We start from the raw sequence: 20,040 nt of genomic DNA, 5'->3' as shown, positions 1-20,040 counted from the left end.
GTTCGTTCAACAGTAATCTCTGGGATACGTTAGAGGTATAAAACAACCTTTCCAAAACCACCACTGGCAATTTTCTCATGGAGACAAGTTGATGAACATAGCTAGCTAGCTCTCTACCAATCTGACTCCATCAAGGATGCAGAGATCAACACAAAGACTGCATATTCTAGGTATTTATACCATTATTTGTGAGATCTTACTGTACTTAAGTTAGATGAGAAACAATTCTAAATGTTTTTTCTTCTTGTTCATTCAAGGGTACTCTCGGGGATGCGGACGTCGGAGCCATTGGCGGACCTACGTTGAAAGAAGGGGGTCAACTGACCCCCTTAAATATAAATATTTGATATTTTGGTTAGCATTTGTAATATATTGTTGGTTGATTTGGTAGAAAATTTTGTTTTTGACCCCCCCCCCAAATCTGGATCGAGACCAACATTTGTTACATTTTATTACTGTTTTTTTTGCCACAGCAAGGACTTACCTATTTGATATAGTTTTTCATCCATTTTTATTTTTTTCTTTTGATATTTATTAAATTTTGTATCTTTAAAAGAAGGAAATAACGTTCTAATCACAAAAATGATTACAAAAATAGTTGCAAAAACAATTAAAAGTTATTCAGGCAAATTTTATTTATACACATATACTTTATATAGAAGACTATAATGGAAATTTTTTTTATAACTAATATAATTGACCCCAGTAAAACACATTTCTGGATCCGCCACTGGTCGGAGCAGATATAAAACAAGGAGAACATTCCTAGCCTAAACCACCACTGCAGACTGCAGTTTTCTCAAGGTGAGAAATCAACACAGGTGAGCCAAATTGTTTCAAAAATCAGATTGATTCACTTCAATGTAACTATGGTCTCACGTTCCTCTTATAATTGTTGATTAAATGCCTCATTGCAGGGAAGCGAGTGTTAAAAACATAGCTAGCACTACTAGACTGATTATGGATAGTCAAACCATCAATTCAGAACCAGAAACAGTAACGCTGCTGCTGCTGTGCTGCTGCACAGGACAAAACGAGGTCTTGCTCACACCCAAGTTAAAAGCTCGACCTGTGCAAAAGCAGCTAACAAAAAGGTAATGCATCTTGATTCACCGAGGTATATTTGTACGTCATAAATAGAAAACTAAACAAAACCGATGTGTGTTATGTGTTATGATGCAGATCTCAACAGTTCCAGTTTTGCCTGCACCACAAAGAAGTACATGACATCTGCTAAAATTTTGAGGTAAATACCCTTTATCTTAAAAGGTATACAAAGCTTCTTTTCACCCTAGAAAGTTGTTTGTATGCATAAAAAAACACTTGATTTCATGCCATCTAATAGGCCTACCTTTGTTTCCCTCGCATGCAGAATAATGATTGGCTAATCTCTTTATGTTAAAATCAACTTAATGGCAAACCTTTTATTTATACTAGTAATCAAAATAATCAAAATAACAAAAAGGCCCTATTCAATTAGATTAGAAAAATTATAGTAGTTGTTTGTAAAGTTTAAAGTCAAAGTCTAGTATATATTAATGATGAGCTACAGCTACTATTGATGAGAATTAAGTTACGTGGCCGAACCTATGAATCAATAAGAAACAATACGAAGAAAATAGTTAATATATAAATGCTAAACAAGGATGCAAACCCATCGAACTAGTCATTTGTACAAATTAATGATTCTCTTCTATGGATCATTCATGACAAATGTTATCTTATTGGCATAAACTACTAAGAACAACCATGAAAAACAATTAAAATCGGTAGTGATCGCGTATTACAAGCATGTTAAATATGTGATTGAGAAAACGAGAAATGTAGAATTGCTTTCTGGCTAACATACAACTCTTGCTTGATCATGTTACAAAGGCTGACCACTAATCCACCTTTGGAACATGATAGAAGTCTCCTCTGGTTTATACTCTGGTGTGTGTCCTCCTCCCTATAATATCAAAGCCCACAAATCAATTAAGAAACATAGTGTGAAAACAAACCGCTGTCAAAACATTGAGTGAAAACACTAAAAAGAGAGGAAAATACTTGCTTTGACTGTAGCAAAAGTCATTTTATTGGCATAAGTCCTCGTGTATCTGCCATAACAAATGCGAATCTAATGAGCTCATACAACAATAGAATGAGTTCACAAGAGATCCCATATAAACAAAAGAAAGAGAAATGGTATTACCCCGCGGTTTGATCACCTATCATCCAAGGTCTCCAGTCATCAATGAGAGAATAATTAAGAGACCTAATCCAAGCTTGAGTTCCAAGGAACGGCACTACCATGTCGTGGTCACCACTGTTCACCCAAAAATCCTCAAAACGTTTACAAAAAAGCCTTGAATCCTGAAGCACTTCTTTCAAAGGTAGAAGTTAATTAAAATCTGACTTGAAGATAAGAGAAGGATAGCCATCGATGCTGTTATTCATATGGTACGGTATACTGCTTTTAATGTCACGAGTGTAAGGTATGCCCCAATGACAACGTACCCATTCCCCTATACTCCCCTGCAATCATATATAGATCCTCCTAAAGAGTTTGACACTTTGTTTTACCAATAACCCGAAAAGGACCTTTTTCATGTATAATACCTTATTGACATGAAGAGCTCTGTGCACACTCTCATAATTGGCCCAGTATGTTGTTAACATATACCGATACTCCTGCAAATGCAACCTTGTAAAATACTTTTTTCTCAATGGTTTATAAGAAGGCAAGATGGATTTACTTACATAGCAATCCGGAGATGTCTCTTCACACACTGGTGTTGTTATTAGTAGTGGGTTTATTCTAGCAATGCACTATAAACAACCACACAAGTCTGAATTAGTGATGAGGTTTACTAAGTAAACAGAACAGAACATCAAGTAAAATTTCCATAAGTGTGTGTGTGTACCTTTTCATATTCTTCTACGAGTTTCAAGCATTCTCTGTTACGTGGATCCATATTTATATAGTCTCCTTTGCAGATTCTCTTCATTGACTGCAAGAAAAGAAAAGTTTTGAACTGCTTGTTATCGACTAGAGACAAAAGCATATCATGTTTCATACCTCATAGAGTTCATCTGAGATCAGTGCCATTCCATGAGCATATGGAATGCGATAATTTTTCTCAAATTCACTTTCTGTGTTATGGGTTTCCAAGAACATAGCCCTGTTTTTTGTCAGTGGACGGAGGACGAAATCTATCAATTTTTAATGCTCCATAAGGTATATATAATAAGAAGCTAACAAATACCAACGAACCTGAAGATTTATTGAAGGCTTGCAACATAAATAATTTCCTGCATCATCGTGTTTATGCAATTATAAAGAGAAAATAGTATTTGATACAGAAACGAGATTGTAAAAGTAAAAAAAAAAAAAAAGGGCTTGGAGATTGATGTTGATGTGCAAAAAATAAGATGATACCTTTAGAGATTTCTTGAACGAGTGCCGGGATGATCTTACCGGAATAAGAATCTCCACCAACATAGAAAGGGTTGGAGGAGAACTCTTGATGCTTGCCTAGCCACTGCACAACAAAAACCAAAAACTCTATGCACAAAGAAGAGATATATGTTTGAAGAGACAATTAAATTAGTCTTTTGATTTCATGCCTTGTCAAGAAACTCATGGATCCTCTTGGCTTCTCCTGAATCACTGGGTTTATTAACAAGTTGAGTTTTTGAGTAGGAGAAGCCAGTTCCAACAGGCTGATCCAAATATATTATACTCGAAACCTGATAAAAAAAAAAAACGATGCACAACTTAAACGACGAACTATGTGTTCCAACAGGCTGTCCAGGAAAGGGGAGGCTTTCACCCTTGAATCAGGCGAACTATGTGTCAAAATCCCTAATGAAGTAATAACTAGGAACAATAAGAGATGGGAGCCATTTATTATTGGTCAATTTCACGGAAACCTTTCCCCAAGAGGTATGCTCCATGCTATTTTCATTACAATCTCAAGATTGGGTCCTCGTACAGTGCTAATTCGCGTTCCCAACTCCACTACACGGCAGAGAATCCTAAATCAAGGTATGCGGCTCATTGAGGGACAAACTATGTTTGTTGCAGCCTGGGAACCAGGTCTGAATCCTGAACTGCCGGAGCTAACTGAAGTTCCAGTATGGCTAGAATTCAAAGGAGTCCCGCCACATTTCTTCTCAGAGGAAGGTTTTGAGCACATCACTGGAATGCTAGGTCAGCCAATCCGATGTCATCAATCAACAATAGACATGACAAACCTCGAGGTTGGAAAGGTTCTCACAGTAGTCAATCCGTCATCCCTACTACCAGAGGCTGTCAACGTCCAATTCTCATCTGGGCAAATCCATCGTGTCGCAGTCTCTTGCCCTTGGCTCCCTCCAATCTGCAAACACTGTCACGAAATGGGGCACAATGTAAGACGCTGCCCAACTGCCCCCATCACATTCTCTTCATGTAACTCAACTGGTCATCCTCTCGAGGCTTGTCCAAAGCTGAGGAAGAGCAAAGCCTCTGCCCCTATAGTGGAGGAGCAGGCAGATGCTAAGAAAGACAGTAGAGACAAACTTAAGACTAAATGGGTGGCGAAGCAATCCTCACTTGAGTCGGAATCCTCAGAAGACTTAAGCCGAACTAAGAGGGCCAAGATAAAGAAGAAGATGGTTCACTCCTCTCCATTGTTTCAGGTGGAGATTGGCTCTCCTTCCAGAACAGGAACAGCAGGCTCGTCCAGTAAAAAGAGGAACCCGCAAAAGAAACATCAGAATAAGAGTCCCACATCCTCATCAGATCAGGCCTCTTTCTCCGAATCTCCCCCATTAAGCTCAGACAGCGAGACAGAAAGAAGTGAAGAAGATGAAACACCTTACACTAAGGTGCTTTCTAAAAAAGAAAGGAGGAACCTCAGAAACTCCATGGGGAGGAGTTCCAAAACTAAATCACATTAATGATGATAGACAGCTTTTGTTGGAACGTTAGGGGTATAAACAATTCTGTAAAGCGTAGGAGCCTAAGGAAGTGGCTCAGGCATAATAAGCCTGCTTTTGGTAGTATAATAGAGACCCGAGTTAAGCTTTGGAAGTCTCAGAAGTATGTTCAATCAGTTTTTCCAGACTGGAATTTTGAAGGGAACTATGAATTTGCGGAATTGGGAAGGATATGGGTTGTTTGGGAAGGATATGGGTTGTTTGGGACCAGAGGGTTAATTTGTCTATCCATTCTAAATCAGGCCAAATGATTACTTGTATAGTGCGTATGCCAAACTCCTCTAAAGAGGTGGTGTTCTCCTATATCTACGCTGATAATTGCAAGTATGGGAGACAAAAATTGTGGGACGAGATCGAGGAGCTAGCAAAGGACCCCATCATCAGCTCTAAACCCTGGGTTGCTATGGGTGACTTTAACCAAACCCTGAATCCTAACGAGAGTTCTATTGGCAGTACAAGGGTTTCTAAAGGAATGCAGGAGTTCAGGAGTTGTTTACTAAATGCAGGGTTGTTTGACTTGACGTCTAGAGGAAACACTTTAACATGGTGGAATAAACGTGAGACCAATCCGATAGTGAAGAAATTGGACCGTATATTGGTTAACGCTACTTAGCAGATGGAGTTTCCTTTATCATTTGCTTATTTCGGAGATCCTGAGATGTCCGACCACTGCCCAAGTTGCCTAAGGTTAGGAGTCCCTAACAAATCAAAAAAGCCCTTTATGGTTTCTCACTTTCTCTTCCAGCATAAAGATTTCATTCATCGGGTCTCTGAGTTTTGGAACAGCACCATAATTGAAGGTACCGCAATGTTCCGTCTCTCCAAAAAGCTCAAGCTTTTAAAACGGGTCATAAAAGAACTCAACAAGGAGCACTATTCTGATCTTGAGAACCGGGTTAAGGAGGCTCAAGCTGCTCTTGCTTATTCTCAAGCTAGGTTTCTCACAAATCCCTCTCCCCAGCTGGCAAGGTTAGAGAAACAAGCTCAACAGAAGTGGTTCGAGTTGGCTTTGGCTGAAGAGAAGTTCCTCTTACAAAGATCACGAGTGAAGTGGGTGGAAAGTGGTGACTGTAACTCCTCCTATTTGCACAGAATGATAAACAGTAGGAAGGGCATTAACTAAATTCACTATATTATAGCTGACTCAGGCCAGAGAATTGAAGAGGGTTCAGAGATTCAGAATCACTGTGTCAGCTTCTTCAAAGGGATGCTAGGTTCGGATTCCAGCTCTATCTCGGCTGAAGAAGAGGAGCTTATCCGTTCTTTTACGAAGTACAAATGCGACCAAGCAGCAAAAGAAATCCTCCAAGCAACTATCTCCGATGTTGATATCAAAAGAGAAGCTTTCTCTCTTCCCCGAAACAAATCACCAGGGCCCGACGGATATACGGTTGAGTTCTTTCGAGCGACTTGGGATATAATTGGAGCAGATCTCACGTTGGCAGTTAAGGAATTCTTCTCCTCCGGCAAAATTCTGAAACAATGGAATGCCACTGCTATCACTCTCATCCCTAAAAGGCTAGGAGCAGATAAGATAGGCGAGTTCAGACCAATCTCTTGCTGTAATGCGGTCTACAAAATCACATCCAAGATAATAGCTCGTAGGCTACAGATTCTCCTGCCAGATATGATCAACAACTCGCAATCTGCCTTTATCAAAGGTCGCCTTCTAGTAGAGAATGTTCTATTAGCAACAGAGCTATTTCAAGGATCAAATAGCGCATCAGTCACTCCTAGAGGAATGCTTAAGGTGGACCTGAGAAAAGCATTTGATACTGTTAGTTGGGATTTCATCCGCATACTACTTGAGGCAGCAGACTTTCCTCCATCCTTCTGCAACTGGATCAAAAACTGCTTAACAACAACATCCTTCTCCATAAAGGTTAATGGTGATCTATGTGGCTACTTCCAAGGCAAACGTGGACTAAGACAAGGAGACCCTCTCTCACCTCCATTGTTTGTAATGGCAATGGAGGTCTTCTCCAACCTCATCAAAGCCAAATTCGAACAAGGTTGTATTGGCTATCATCCTTTGGGCATGAATCCTCTAATTACCCATCTTGCCTTTGCTGTTGACATTATGCTCTTCTTTGATGGGACATGTTCCTCCCTTCAGGCTATAACAGAGGCTTTGGACTCATTTCATCGTCTATATGGTTTGGCAATGAACAAAGACAAAACAGAGCTTTTTCATGCAGGTCTTTGTCAGAACATCTCGGACTCCCTTTTGGAAATGGGATTCAAGGCAGGCGAGTATCCTATTAGATATCTTGGTCTTCCTCTTCTCCCCAGGAAACTCAAGAAAATCTGATTATTCACCACTCACCGATAAGATCTCAGCAAGGTTTAATAGTTGGACTGTAAAAACTCTATCTTTCTCAGGCAGATTACAGCTGATTTCCTCTGTCATCTATGGGTTAGTTAACTTCTGGATGATGGCATTCTCCCTGCCAAAAGGATGTATCAAAGCAATAGAGAAGCTCTGTAATGGTTTCCTCTGGTCAGGTGACATCTCACAACGTACTCACGCCAAAGTCTCTTGGGACAAGGTCTGCTTACCGAAATCAGAGGGAGGTCTCGGGTTAAGGAACCTGCTTATGTGGAATAAGGTCCTAAATCTGAAACTTATCTGGTCTCTCTTTACAAGCAGTGGTTCTTTGTGGGTAGCCTAGATGAAGGAATATCACCTAAAAAGAGGAAATTATTGGTCTGCGACAGAGCATAACAATTCAAGCTGGATTTGGTGCTCTCTACTTAAATTGAAACCCCTTGTCAGGTCTCTACTCCGCTGCGAGATAGGTGATGGCCTTACAGCCAGCTTCTGGTTTGATATCTGGTCTTTTGTTGGAGTTCTCATCGATTATCTGAGCAACACGGGCCCTCTCCAGCTAGGTGTTCCAATTGATGCGGTAGTAGCAGACGCTTGCACAAACCAAGGTTGGAGGTTACCTTCAAGCAGAACCAGGAATCCCTCTGTTGCAACCTTGCGTAATGTGCTACTCAACATTACTACGCCAAACATTTCCAGAGGCCAAGACACTTACTATTAGGTGGTTGGAAATGAATCGTTGCCTGCTTTCTCAACAAAGAAAACCTGGAATCACCTTAGACCCTCCGAAGACAAGAAACATTGGGCCAAAGCTGTTTGGTTCAAACACTCGGTGCCCAAGCATGCATTCAACTTCTGGATTGCTAACATGGACTGCCTCCCTGTTAGAGCAAGGTTGTTATCATGGGGAATGAACATTCCTTCACATTGCCTCTTCTGCAACTCTCAGGTAGAAACTCGAGATCACCTTCTCCTTCATTGTCCTTTCTCTGAAGAAGTTTGGCTCAACATCATGTCTCGTCTTAGCCACCATCCCTGCATCTTTGTCAACTGGTCCACTCTGATCTCTTGGTTAATGTCCAAATCCCCAAATCTCTCATCCTCCCTAAAGGGTATAGCGGTTCAGGCAACTATTTATATGTTGTGGAGGGAAAGGAACAGAAGGCTCCACGATGGCATATCACTATCGCCCTCTGCAATTTGCGCCCAAATTGATCGCAGTGTTAGAGACACCCTCCTTGCTCGCCTGTATTGGAAAGGATGCGGCCTTCTACTTTCTCAATGGTTCGCCAATGGTTATTAAACCAGTTAACATTTTAGTTCCTATGGATTTTTAATTTTTTTTGGTCATAGCTGCTCCGTTTTATACCCCTAAAGTATCGTACTTAACAATGTTCCATCCGGTTATATAATTCACATGTTATCAAAAAAAAAAGAAAAAAAGAAAAAACCATCAAAGCATTTACTATTGAATTGTGATCAACGTTAACACATTGTTTTACCTTAGTCCATGAATATGGTGTAGAAACCAAGGAAGGAAGAGTTCCATTGTAAACCTCAAGCTTCACAGTTACAGGCCCTGATTCAAACATGTAGATTTGATCACGTGAGGAAGAAGCTAAAAGGAGACCGATTTGAACTCTAGTCTCTTGGCTTTATTTGGTTCTGTTTTGACACATGTGTTTATACTATAAATATGTGAGTAAAAAAATGAAGGTAGAAGATATAACCATTCTCATAAAAAAGACCAGAGATAGAAGAGCAGCCAGGTCCTCCACTTAACCAGAGAAGGAGAGGATCTTCTTTTGGATTCCTCTCAGACTTGATGAAATAGTAAAACAGTTGCACTTCCTCTTCCTCGCCAACACCAATATACCTTTTTTAATAATTCACAAAAAAAATCATATTCATACACACATGACACACTTTAAAGTAATCTCCAAACACTAAGATTGTATATTAATCACAGAAGGAAGGAGAAAAGAACAAAACCCGGTTTCGAGCTCAAAGGGAAGAGGACCATCAAAACCAGGAAGAAACTCGACGATGGAGGCAGAATCAGTACGCTGACTGTAGAAGAAGATAAAGAGAATAAGCAGAACAGAGGAGGAAAAGTAGTCTTTAGCCATTCGTTTTTTATGATAAAATCAACTAAATGACAAACCTTTATACTAGTAATCAAAAATAACAAAAAGGCCCCTATACATTACATATATCAAAGAATTATAGTAGTGACTAGACTAGTGATTCACTTTTGTCCTTCTCAATGTCTCTCCTGATTTCGTGGCCTGAAGTGTCGTGTATAATAATCCGTGTTCCGATTCTAGGTGAAAAACAGTGTCTAAATATAGCATATTCCTGCTTCTTTTTTTCTTGAATCCTGAAGCACTTCTTTAAAAGGTAGAAGAAGTTAAAATCTGACTTGAAGATAAGAGAAGGATAGCCATCGATGCTGCTATTCACATGGTACTGTACACTGCTTTTAATGTCACGAGTGTAAGGTATGCGCCAATGACAAAAACCTGAATATATTGACCTTTTTCATGTGTAATAATACCTTATTGACATGAAGAGCTCTGTGCACATTCTCATAATTGGCCCAGTAGGTTGTTAACAAATACCGATACGTCTGCAAATGCAAGCCTCTAAAGTACTTTTTTTTTCCTCAATGGTTAATAAGAGGGCGAGATAGATTACTTACATAGCAATCAGGAGATGTCTCTTCACACTCTGGTGTTGTTATAAATGATTTGTTTATTGTAAGAATGCACTATAAACAACCACAAATGTCTAATTAGTAATGAGGTAGACAGAACAGAACATCAACTAACTTTTCTATTTGTGTGTGTGTGTGTACCTTTTCATATTTTTCCATGAGTCTTAAGCATGTGTTACGTGGATCAACATTTATATATTCTCCTTTGCAGATTCTCTTCATTGACTGCAAGAAAAATAAGAGTTCTGAAATGCTTGTAATCAACTTCCATTGTGGGGACAAGAAACAAAAACATGTCATGTTTCATACCTCATAGAGTTCATCTGAGATCAGTGCCATTCCATGAGCATATGGAATGCGATGGTTTCTATCAAATGCGTTTTCGGTGGATGGGTTTCCAAGAACATAGCCCTGTTTTTGTCAGTGTACCAATTTGTAATGCTTCATAAGTTATATATATATATATATATATATATATATATATATATAAGAAGCTAACAAATACCAAAGAACCTGAAGATTTATTGGAGGTTTGCTACATAGATAAATTCCTGTATCAACGTGTTTATACTGTTATAAAGAGAAAGGCTTGGAGATCAATGATATGCAAAAAAAAACGATGATACCTTTTGAGATTTCTTGAACGAGTGCTGGGATGACCATACCGGAATAAGAATCTCCACCGACATAGAAATAGTTGGAGGAAAACTGTTGATGCTTACCTAGCCACTGCACAAAAACCAAAAACTCTATGCACAAAGAAGAGATATATGTTTAAAGAGACAGTTAAATATTAATTAGTCTTATGCCTTGTGAAGAAACTCATGGATCCTCTTGGTTTCTCCTGAATCACTAGGTTTATCAACAAGTTGAGTTTTTGAGTAGGAGAAGCCAGTTCCAACAGGCTGATCCAAATATATTATACTCGAAACCTGAGAAAAAAAACGATGCACAAATTAAACGACCAAAGCATATACTATTGGGTTGTGATCGTCATATGAATACAAACACTTTGTGCCTACCTTAGTCCATGAATGTGTAGTAGAGACCAAGGAAGGAAGAGATCCATTGTAAACCTCATGCTTCACAGTCACAGGCCCTGATTCAAACATGTGGATTTGAGCACAAATTGTAGCAGCTATTATTCCTCTTCTGTCCTTTTGTTATAATAAGGCTTAAGAATGTGTTTTTCTAAACAGAAAGCATCTTTGTTGGTTTGGAAAAGATAACGAGAATCCAATATTGCTTTCTATTCTATTAAAAACAGAGGGTGTGTGTGTGTGTGTGTTAATGACTAGCGATTTTAGTAACATTTTGGTTATTTTTGAGCACAGACACAAAAGAATGAGTAAATAAAAATGAAAGTTGAGATGTAACCATTCTCATAAAGAAGAGCAGAGATAGAAGAGCAGCCAGGTCCTCCTGTTAACCAGAGAAGAAGAGGATCTTCTTTTGGATTCCTCTCAGACTTGATGAAATAGTAAAACAGTTGCAGTTCCTCTTCCTCACCGACACCAATATACCTTTTTCAGTCACAAGTTGTAAAGAATCATATTCACACACACACATACACACTTTAGATTAGTCTCGAAACACTAAGATTTTATATAAATCATAGGAGGAAGGAGAAAAGAACAAAACCCGGTTTCGAGCTCAAAGGGAAGATGACCATCAAAACCAGGAAGAAACTTGACGATGGAGGCAGACTCAGTACGCTGACTATAGAAGAGAATAAGAAGAAGAATCAGAACAGAGGAGGAAACGTAGTCTTTAGCCATTCTTTTTTTATGATTAAAAAAATCAATTAATGCCTTGAAGGACAATTATCAAAACCTAATTTTATACCAAAGAACAACAAAAGAACAAAAGGCTCCTACACATAGAGAGAAAAAAAAAATCAATTGCGTACCGTGATTCACTTTTGTCCCTCTTCTCACTGTCTCTCTTGGTTTCGTGGCCTAAACCTGTCAGGTTTTGGTTTTACCCACCGCTAGAGCTTTTTATTTACATCAAAGAGATTAACTAAAAGAACACCTGGAACTTGTTTTCTTTTTTTTTTGTTGAATTCGCAACTGAATTTAAGAAAACGACTAGGTTTCGAAATAGTGCAATCTTCGCAAGCTTCACTGGATTCTAAAGACAAAGTGACTACGCACTAACAAAAAAAAAATGCAATGAGACAACATTTCATTTTTTTTTAAACCTAAAAATTACTTCGGAGAAATGTGACCATATAGAAATGTGAAATATAAGTTTTAAAGGCCATGCAAAAATTAGAACATAAACGTGAACCAAGTTATCTATTGTGACTGATCATTTTGTGCCAACAAGAAGAGTTACCCAACAAACGAAAAAAAAAAAAAGAAACAACTGAAAATTTGGGGTTTATTTTAAATGTGTAGTAAACTAATGAAATGATAGAAGAAATGTATAATTGTTTTCTGAATGGAAACTCTACAATTTAAATAAAATTAAGCCATATTTCTACATTTTTCATGAAATGTAGAACTGCTTTCTGAATAGCAAAGCTGGCTTCATTTTAGAGAGGCTGACCACTAATCCACCTTTGGAACATGATAGAAGTCTCCTCTGGTCTGTACTCTGGTGTGTGTCCTCCTCCCTGTAATCAAAACCCACAAATCAATTAAGAAACATAATGTGAAAACTTAAACATTGAGTGAAACACACAATAAAAGAGGAAAAGACTTGCTTTGATTGTAGCAAATGTCATCTTATTGGCATAAGTCCTCGTGTATCTGACACAAAGAAAGCGAGAGTCTAATGAGCTCATACAATGATAGAATGAGTTCATCCCATCATAAAAACAAAAAAGAAACAGATTCATGGTAATACCCCGCGATTTGATCGCCTATCATCCAAGGTCTCCAGTCATCAGTGAGAGAATAATTAAGAGACCTAATCCAAGCTTGCGTTCCAAGGAAAGGCACCATCAAGTCGTGGTCACCACTGTTCACCCAAAAAAACCCTCAATAAAGTCTTGAATCCTGAACTACCCCTTCAAAAGGAAGAGGTTATAATTAAAATCTGACCTGAAGATGAGAGAAGGATAGCCATCGATGCTGTTATTCATATGGTACGGTACACTGCTTTTAATGTCATAAGTGTAAGGTTTCTTCTGAGAACAACGCACCCATTCCCCTATACTCCCCTGCAATCATAGATCCTCTTAAAGAGTTTGACACTTTGTTACCAATAGCCTGAATATATTGACTTTTTCATGTGTAATAATACCTTATTGACATGAAGAGCTCTATGCACACTCTCGTAATTGGCCCAATAGGTTGTTAACAAATACCGATACGTCTGCAAACGCAACCTTGTAAAATACTTTTTTCTCAAAGATTAAGAAGGCAAGTTGGATTACTTACATAGCAATCAGGAGGTGTCTCTTGATTCTCATCACAGTCTGGCGATATTATATGTGATTCGAATATTCTATCAATGCACTATAAATAACAACAAAAGTCTGAATTAGTGGTGAGTTTTATTAGATAGATCACTGCAGAACAGAACATAACCTAAAATTTCCATGAGCGTGTGTGTTTGTACCTTTTCATATTCTTTCACGAGTTTCAAGCATTCTGTGTTACGTGGATCAACATTTATATATTCTCCTTTGCAGATTCTCTTCATGGACTGCAAGAAAAGAAGAGTTTTGAACTGTTTGTTATCAACTTTAATTGTGGAGAAAAGAGACAAAAGCATGTCATGTTTCATACCTCATATAGTTCATCTGAAATCAGTGCCATTCCATGAGCATATGGAATGCGATGGTTCCAATCAATTTCACTTTCTGTTAATGGGTTTCCAAGAACATAGCCCTGTTTTTGTCAGTGTACCAAGGACGAAACCTATCAAATTTTTAACTCTACATAAGGTATAGAAGAAGCTAACAAATACAAACGAACCTGAAGATTTATTGGAGGTTTGCAACAAAAATAATTTCCTACATCAACGTGTTTATACTGTTATAAAGAGAAGAATTAATATATTTGATAAAGAAACGAGACGCTCAAAGAAAAGGGCTTGGAGATTGATTTGATGATAAGCAAAAATAAGATGATACCTTTTGAGATTTCTTGAACGAGTGCCGGGATGACCTTACCGGAATAAGAATCTCCAGTGACATAGAATGGGTTGGAGAGAAACTCTTGATGCTTACCTAGCCACTGCACAACAAAAAAAAACTTCTTAAGGTCTGTGCACAAAGAAGAGATGTTTCAAGAGACAATTCAGTTAGTCTTTTGACCTTGTGAAGAAACTCATGGATCCTCTTGGCTTCTCCTGAATCACTGGGTTTATCAACAAGTTGAGTTCTTGAGTAAGAGAAGCCAGTTCCAACAGGCTGATCCAAATATATTATACTCGAAACCTGATAAAAAAAAAAAACGATGCACAACTTAAACGACCAAAGCGTTTACCATTGGGTTTGTGATCGTAATATGAGTACGTACGTACAAAACACATTGTGCCTACCTTAGTCCATGAATATGTTGTAGAGACCAAGGAAGGAAGAGTTCCATTGTAAACCTCAAGCTTCACAGTCAGAGGCCCTGATTCAAACATGGCACGTGAGGATCAAGCTTTAAGGAAACCAATCCGGACAATAGTTACTGTGAGAGAAGATTGGAACAGCTGATTTTGCTCTTCGTCCTTATTGTGATGTTTTAAGGCTTAAGGGTGGGTTTTGTCTAATCTAAAAGGTAAAAATGCACGAAAGGTGGCAACTTTGGCTGTTTGGAAAAGTACACGAGATTCAATGCTGTCTAAGTGAAAAAAAACAAAGAGAGAGAGGATGTGGATGTGTGCTATTTACACATCGTTTTCTTCTCACTCTCTCTCTCTGGATTTTTATCATTTTATTTGGTCCTGTTTTAAAACATGTGTTTATACTGTATAAAAAAGAATAATATGAATAGAAAAAGAATGAAGGTTGAAGATGTAACCATTCTCATAAAGAAGACCAGAGATAGAAGAGCAGCCAGGTCCTCCACTTAACCAGAGAAGAAGAGGATCTTCTTTTGGATTCCTCTCAGACTTGATGAAATAGTAAAACAGTTGCACTTCCTCTTCCTCGCCAACACCAATATACCTTTTTTAATGATTCACAAAAAAATCATATTCATACACACATGACACACTTTAGAGTAATCTCCAAACATTAAGATTGTATATTAATCACAGGAGGAAGGAGAAAAGAAAAAACCCGGTTTCGAGCTCAAAGGGAAGAGGACCATCAAAACCAGGAAGAAACTTGACAATGGAGGCAGAATAAGTACGCTGACTATAGAAGAGAATAAGAAGAAGAATCAGAACAGAGGAGGAAACGTAGTCTTTAGCCATTCGTTTTTTTATGATAAAATGTCAAGTAATGGCGTTGAAGGACACTTATAGTAGTAATCAAAACAACAAAATCACAAAAAGGCCCCTATAAATAGAATTATCTAAACACATTTGTAAGAAAGAGAAGGCAGTATATTGCGTACCGTGTATCACTTTTGTCCTTCTCAGTGTCTCTCTTTGCTTCGTGGCCTTAAACTAAACTGTAGGATATAATCCGTCTTCCGACTCTAGGACAACAATTTCTTAGTACATATATAGCATATTCCTGACGGTTTTTTTTTTTTTTTTGTGTTAGATATTGAGCTTTTTAGGTGAAGATATTGATTTTGAAATAGTGAGACGTATAATCCATAAAAGAGTAGTTACGGTTACGGTACAAGACCGAAGAGGTGTTGTTGTTTAGTCAATTGACAGTAGAGGGTATAAGAGGAAAGATTGACGTGTGAGAGCTGTGACCTTGAAAACCTATGGACCAACAAATTCAATGAAGTGGCCCAACATCAAGATGTAAGTGTAACTTTGTCTATTTACCCTACTTCTTTTACTAAATGTACTGTAAGATACAATAAATTTAAAATTATTATTAGTTTATTAGACTTGATTTATTTAAAATGTTAGGAAATAATTGATTGGCTTCTTATGAACTGATATTCTAACATAGGGAGGTAATTTGTAATTTAAAGAGAAATATTGAAGTTCAATTATTTGGATTGTGAGTACTTTTGTAAGAAATTGAAGTGTATGTTGATCCCTTCCAAGATTGGCGCATGCTGCAAAGCCTTATATGTATACTAGAAGTTGCCCCGTGCTACGCACGGGCTTATCTTCATATTTGTTCCATTGGCAATTTTTTAACTGTTAGATTTTCATCTTTGTGTATTTTGCTTTCTTAATTGGTTTTTTTTTATTGATAAAAATGATATAAATTTTTGGGGGGAAAGTATGTGTCCTTAAGTAATTAAACTACACCTCATGTATAATGGATTTTATTAATTATGTTTACTTTTTTGAATAACAAAAAGTTTAAAAACTTAGACTAATTCTCTTATAGGACATGTTGTTTTGGGACGTAACCATTTTGCAATACACTTATGGCGAATTTTGTGATTACAAAATAGATAATTTATGTAATGTTTTGTAAACATTGAAATGATATTTAACATTAAAATGGTCAATCAATATTTAAACAACTTCGAGAATAGTAACATGCTTGATGTAAGCTGTATGGGCAAATGATCATCGTCTTTGTATTTTCTGTTGGGTCAAGACGTAATTTGTCAACTAAAGATTATAGACTCATATAGTCATATTAATACATGTCACTTTCAAACTATGAAAATAACTTGTTTGGACGTTGTTTCCGTTGTGGCCTTACAGAAATAGCCAAGATCTACCATCATTTTTGAGTTTTGAATTTATCCCATGAGTAATCTTTTATTAAAGATGATGAAGTTTAAAGTTATAAAATAAATATGATATTCCTTAATGTTGCAGATTTTTCATTCTCAGATTCAAATAATGTGTGATTTATTTCCCTTTTAACTGTTGGTAACCCCTCACAGCAAAAGCACCTTTTTGTCTTGTCTACACAAGACGGAAAATGATACAAATCCTTCAAACTTCAAAGCCTATTCAGTGGCTTTAAACCAAAAATAAAATAAAATAAAGATCTTCTTTTGATGATTTTATTCACTTCGACATTGTTTAAGGCAAATCCTCATCATCTTTATTTTGTTGTTACGTGAAGACATAAGCGAATGTTGAAATTGAAGCCCCATATCACAGGTTAACTGAAATCAATTACAAATCACCACGTGGAATGCGTGATCTTAGTCAGTGCCTGCTTCACCTCGTCTAACTGAAATCAATTACAAATCACATCGTGCAATGAGCAAATCATTTACGTGATCTAAAGGAAAAATGCTTCATATACATTAGAACTTTCCTCGAATCATAACAATAATTTGAGTATGAAGTAGAATACAATCACATGAAATATACATATTAAGGAACCAGCCAGTCAACCATTATAGTAGCAGAATTTGGCCGTTTAAAATTAATAGGACAATATAGAATTTTAGATAAAGAGAAATAAGAGATTGGAATATAAATTTATGACTAAACATTGAAATTGATTTTTTAATATAAATGTAAGCTAACTTATTGGGATGTCAAAGGCGATAATGGGATTTAAAAATGAATTGTGCAATGAGCAAATCATTTACGTGATCTAAAGGAAAAATGCTTCAGAGACATTAGAACTTTCCTCGAATCATAACAATAATTTGAGTACGAAATAGAATATAATTACATGAAATATACATATTAAGGGACCAGTCATTCAACCATTATAGTAGCAGAATTTGGCCGTTTAAAATTAATGGGACAATATAGAATTTTAAATGAAGAGAAATAAGAGATTGGAATATAAATTTATGACTAAACATTGAAACTGATTGGAATATAAATGTTAGCTAATTTATTGGGATTTACAGGCGATAATGGGACGTTACTAAAACAATATTTACTTTTCCACAGTTTATTGAATTGATGATGAAGAACATCAAATCTTAAACATGATTAACCATGCTCTAATTTTGAAATTATCAAGCCATGCTCTAATTTTGAAATTGTCAAGAATACATATGGCCCATTGTTAGCATTATATTCATTCATAGTCCCATATACATTGGTCTTAAGTTTTAGAAACTAAAACGTTAACCAATTAATATTTGATAGAAAGTTAGGACGTTAAAAACAAAACGCTTACGCCCAACTTTCCGTGGGTTTATATGGGTTGCAGTGACAACAACTGTTTCATCTTTTAGGGTTAAAAGTTTGGCAAGGGAATCGACAGCAAGTTTTCTCCAAAGAGATATGTATACGTTGTCACCACTACAACAAACATCAGAAATGTTGCACAGCTACAGACTTACAAAGAGTAGAACGAATCTGAAAAATAAAAAAATCAATACCTTTCTAAAATGCTAGTCAGTATTAAATTGAAAGTTGTCTTCGAAGGGTGGTTCTGATCTTTGTTTTCAAATGTTCGAGACGAGGATATTTGGCGAACAACATCTGATGAGTGGGTAAATGTAGATATAAATCATATACTGAAGAACAAAGTGGAAGCTAAGAGACTAGAAATACAAACAGTGCAAAATAGGTTGTAACCTGGAAGCTCCTCACCCTTGTCTACCATATCAAGCAACTCTGAAAAAGTATAGAACCTAAAATAATCAAAACTAATAGAGCATTGTCGTTTTTTAATAGTCTCCAAAGACGTTTTCTCCATGAAAACAATTCTCCATTTGTGGTTGGTGCGATGATAACGGTTGGAGGATGCAACAACATCTAAATCATTGATGTTGTACAACTGGCCTTAACCAATTGATCTTGAAACTTAGGCACACGATTAGGAAGGACTGAAGCTTGTATAGCACAATCCTGAAACAAAGGCGAAATGAATGTGTTAAAATGGAGGTATATCAAGGGTCAAGAGGAACAATAATAGAGATACTATACATTTTCATCAGGAATGAGACATTTCATCATGAACAATAAGTAAGATATTGTTTCTTCGAAAGTCTCGAATTTCCCATATATGGATGACCCGAAAAACAATCATATTGACCCATGGTGTGAGAGAGAGAAGGTGAGTGTCGTCAAAGGTTGTTATTTAAAAAAAAAACTTAATGCAATGGTTGAGGGAGAGTAGTCAGGGATTGGAATGAAATGTTAATGACAATGTTATTTTTATTACGTTATAATTGGGTGGTAAACGTAAAGATGAAAATGACGGATATACTTCAATGGAATTCTTTAATTACCTTAAAGATTGTAATAAGTAATACAAATAACGTCATAATAATGGTTCATATGATTCTAATTGGTAGTGCAGATCTAAACTCCTTTTAAAATTTTTTAAATTTGATTCCAAATAATTGTAAACGATTTTGGACAGGTTTAATGTTACATACAGTTCGGAACTCAAAAATAGGTGTTCGGGATCTTGACACAGACATTAAATCGTAAATGATTTAGAATTTGGTAGTGGAGTAGGAGAATTAAACCAAAGAAACTTAAGGATTGGGAGATTTTTGTGAAGGTACATCGGAGGTGGTAGCTACTGGGAACGATGGTTGTGAGAAGGTGAGTACATGTGAATTCGACATTGTTTGGTTCGTATCCTCCTGATGGGTGTAAGGGCTGTCAATTATATTTGCTGCCTTGTTGGGCCTGTAATTGGTCTTATTGTGTTAGGTCCAATATGAAAAGTTTTCATCTAAAATACGGCCTAGGCGGCCGTATATACGGTGACAATACGGTATACGGTGACCTACTGTACCGTTTCTAGGCTAAGCGTTTAACAAATACGGGTTGGTTGAATACGGTTGCTTATACAACGTATATATAGACGACTATACGGTTAGCGTATATATGGTAATTTTTTTTTTTTTTTTTACCTTCAATCAAGATATAGACCTATAAATTGATAAAACCCTAAACTTTATTATCGTTTTCTACTGCCATGACACTTTTGTTTCTCAAACTTCATTCTATATACATAGAGTCTTCAGGTTTTTTTTACTCTCCTTCTCTTGTTTTGATTATATGATTCTTCTTTTTTGGCTTTATTATCTACCGTTGTTGTCTTGTTAATTAAAGA

The 20,040-nt window shown here is 37.0% G+C and overlaps 5 protein-coding genes across 19 annotated transcripts; 2 read left to right on the top strand and 3 right to left on the bottom strand.

Annotated features, from left to right (window-relative positions):
* Positions 1 to 1,645: 1,645 nt before the first annotated feature.
* Positions 1,646 to 9,417, bottom strand: LOC104762721 (serine carboxypeptidase-like 7). Of its 10 annotated transcripts, none has more exons than XM_087485272.1 (14): positions 9,284 to 9,417; positions 9,022 to 9,167; positions 8,794 to 8,870; positions 3,607 to 3,729; positions 3,419 to 3,521; positions 3,254 to 3,291; positions 3,059 to 3,161; positions 2,904 to 2,990; positions 2,740 to 2,808; positions 2,599 to 2,670; positions 2,396 to 2,514; positions 2,192 to 2,305; positions 2,047 to 2,096; positions 1,646 to 1,948 (listed from the first exon to the last, which is right to left on the bottom strand). In XM_087485272.1, exons 7-14 carry the CDS (start codon positions 3,155 to 3,157, stop codon positions 1,923 to 1,925), a joined length of 636 nt encoding a protein of 211 aa, XP_087341398.1. In that variant the 5' UTR covers positions 3,158 to 3,161; positions 3,254 to 3,291; positions 3,419 to 3,521; positions 3,607 to 3,729; positions 8,794 to 8,870; positions 9,022 to 9,167; positions 9,284 to 9,417; the 3' UTR covers positions 1,646 to 1,922. The 10 variants fall into 10 exon arrangements, 8 of the variants coding, with proteins under 8 accessions (XP_087341398.1, XP_087341240.1, XP_087341265.1 ...); XM_087485114.1 differs by having other exon boundaries at positions 1,646 to 1,944; XM_087485139.1 differs by having other exon boundaries at positions 2,051 to 2,096.
* LOC147949519 (uncharacterized) lies at positions 7,398 to 8,012 on the top strand. Its single transcript, XM_087463690.1, has 2 exons — positions 7,398 to 7,594; positions 7,739 to 8,012. The coding sequence occupies exons 1-2, from the start codon at positions 7,398 to 7,400 to the stop codon at positions 8,010 to 8,012; spliced, it is 471 nt and encodes a 156-aa protein (XP_087319816.1).
* LOC147949518 (uncharacterized) lies at positions 8,160 to 8,594 on the top strand. The gene has a single exon (XM_087463686.1). It carries the CDS (start codon positions 8,160 to 8,162, stop codon positions 8,592 to 8,594), a length of 435 nt encoding a protein of 144 aa, XP_087319812.1.
* Positions 9,324 to 11,853, bottom strand: LOC104762789 (serine carboxypeptidase-like 7). Of its 2 annotated transcripts, none has more exons than XM_087485616.1 (11): positions 11,649 to 11,853; positions 11,385 to 11,530; positions 11,030 to 11,106; positions 10,817 to 10,939; positions 10,634 to 10,736; positions 10,521 to 10,558; positions 10,317 to 10,418; positions 10,149 to 10,232; positions 9,993 to 10,061; positions 9,849 to 9,920; positions 9,324 to 9,361 (listed from the first exon to the last, which is right to left on the bottom strand). In XM_087485616.1, the coding sequence occupies exons 1-11, from the start codon at positions 11,783 to 11,785 to the stop codon at positions 9,350 to 9,352; spliced, it is 963 nt and encodes a 320-aa protein (XP_087341742.1). In that variant the 5' UTR covers positions 11,786 to 11,853; the 3' UTR covers positions 9,324 to 9,349. The 2 variants fall into 2 exon arrangements, with proteins under 2 accessions (XP_087341742.1, XP_019099082.2); XM_019243537.2 differs by lacking the exon at positions 9,324 to 9,361 and adding an exon at positions 9,544 to 9,767.
* Positions 11,854 to 12,378: 525 nt separating this feature from the next.
* Positions 12,379 to 15,704, bottom strand: LOC104762641 (serine carboxypeptidase-like 7). Of its 5 annotated transcripts, XM_087485546.1 has the most exons (15): positions 15,515 to 15,704; positions 15,235 to 15,312; positions 14,975 to 15,120; positions 14,505 to 14,581; positions 14,278 to 14,400; positions 14,095 to 14,197; positions 13,937 to 13,993; positions 13,748 to 13,849; positions 13,578 to 13,664; positions 13,397 to 13,474; positions 13,260 to 13,331; positions 13,058 to 13,176; positions 12,861 to 12,974; positions 12,718 to 12,763; positions 12,379 to 12,627 (listed from the first exon to the last, which is right to left on the bottom strand). In XM_087485546.1, the coding sequence occupies exons 6-15, from the start codon at positions 14,155 to 14,157 to the stop codon at positions 12,547 to 12,549; spliced, it is 819 nt and encodes a 272-aa protein (XP_087341672.1). In that variant the 5' UTR covers positions 14,158 to 14,197; positions 14,278 to 14,400; positions 14,505 to 14,581; positions 14,975 to 15,120; positions 15,235 to 15,312; positions 15,515 to 15,704; the 3' UTR covers positions 12,379 to 12,546. The 5 variants fall into 5 exon arrangements, with proteins under 5 accessions (XP_087341672.1, XP_010484310.1, XP_087341571.1 ...); XM_010486008.3 differs by lacking the exon at positions 15,515 to 15,704 and having other exon boundaries at positions 13,937 to 13,974; positions 15,235 to 15,457; XM_087485445.1 differs by lacking the exon at positions 15,515 to 15,704 and having other exon boundaries at positions 12,379 to 12,623; positions 12,714 to 12,763; positions 15,235 to 15,443.
* Between the last annotated feature and the right edge of the window lie 4,336 nt (positions 15,705 to 20,040).

Source organism: Camelina sativa, chromosome 1 (assembly GCF_030686135.1).
Source record: "Camelina sativa cultivar CO46 ecotype springtype chromosome 1, ASM3068613v1".
Classification (NCBI taxonomy): Eukaryota; Viridiplantae; Streptophyta; class Magnoliopsida; order Brassicales; family Brassicaceae; genus Camelina; species Camelina sativa.
Note: the sequence above shows the minus strand (reverse complement) of the source record. Positions and strands in the feature narration are given on the sequence as shown.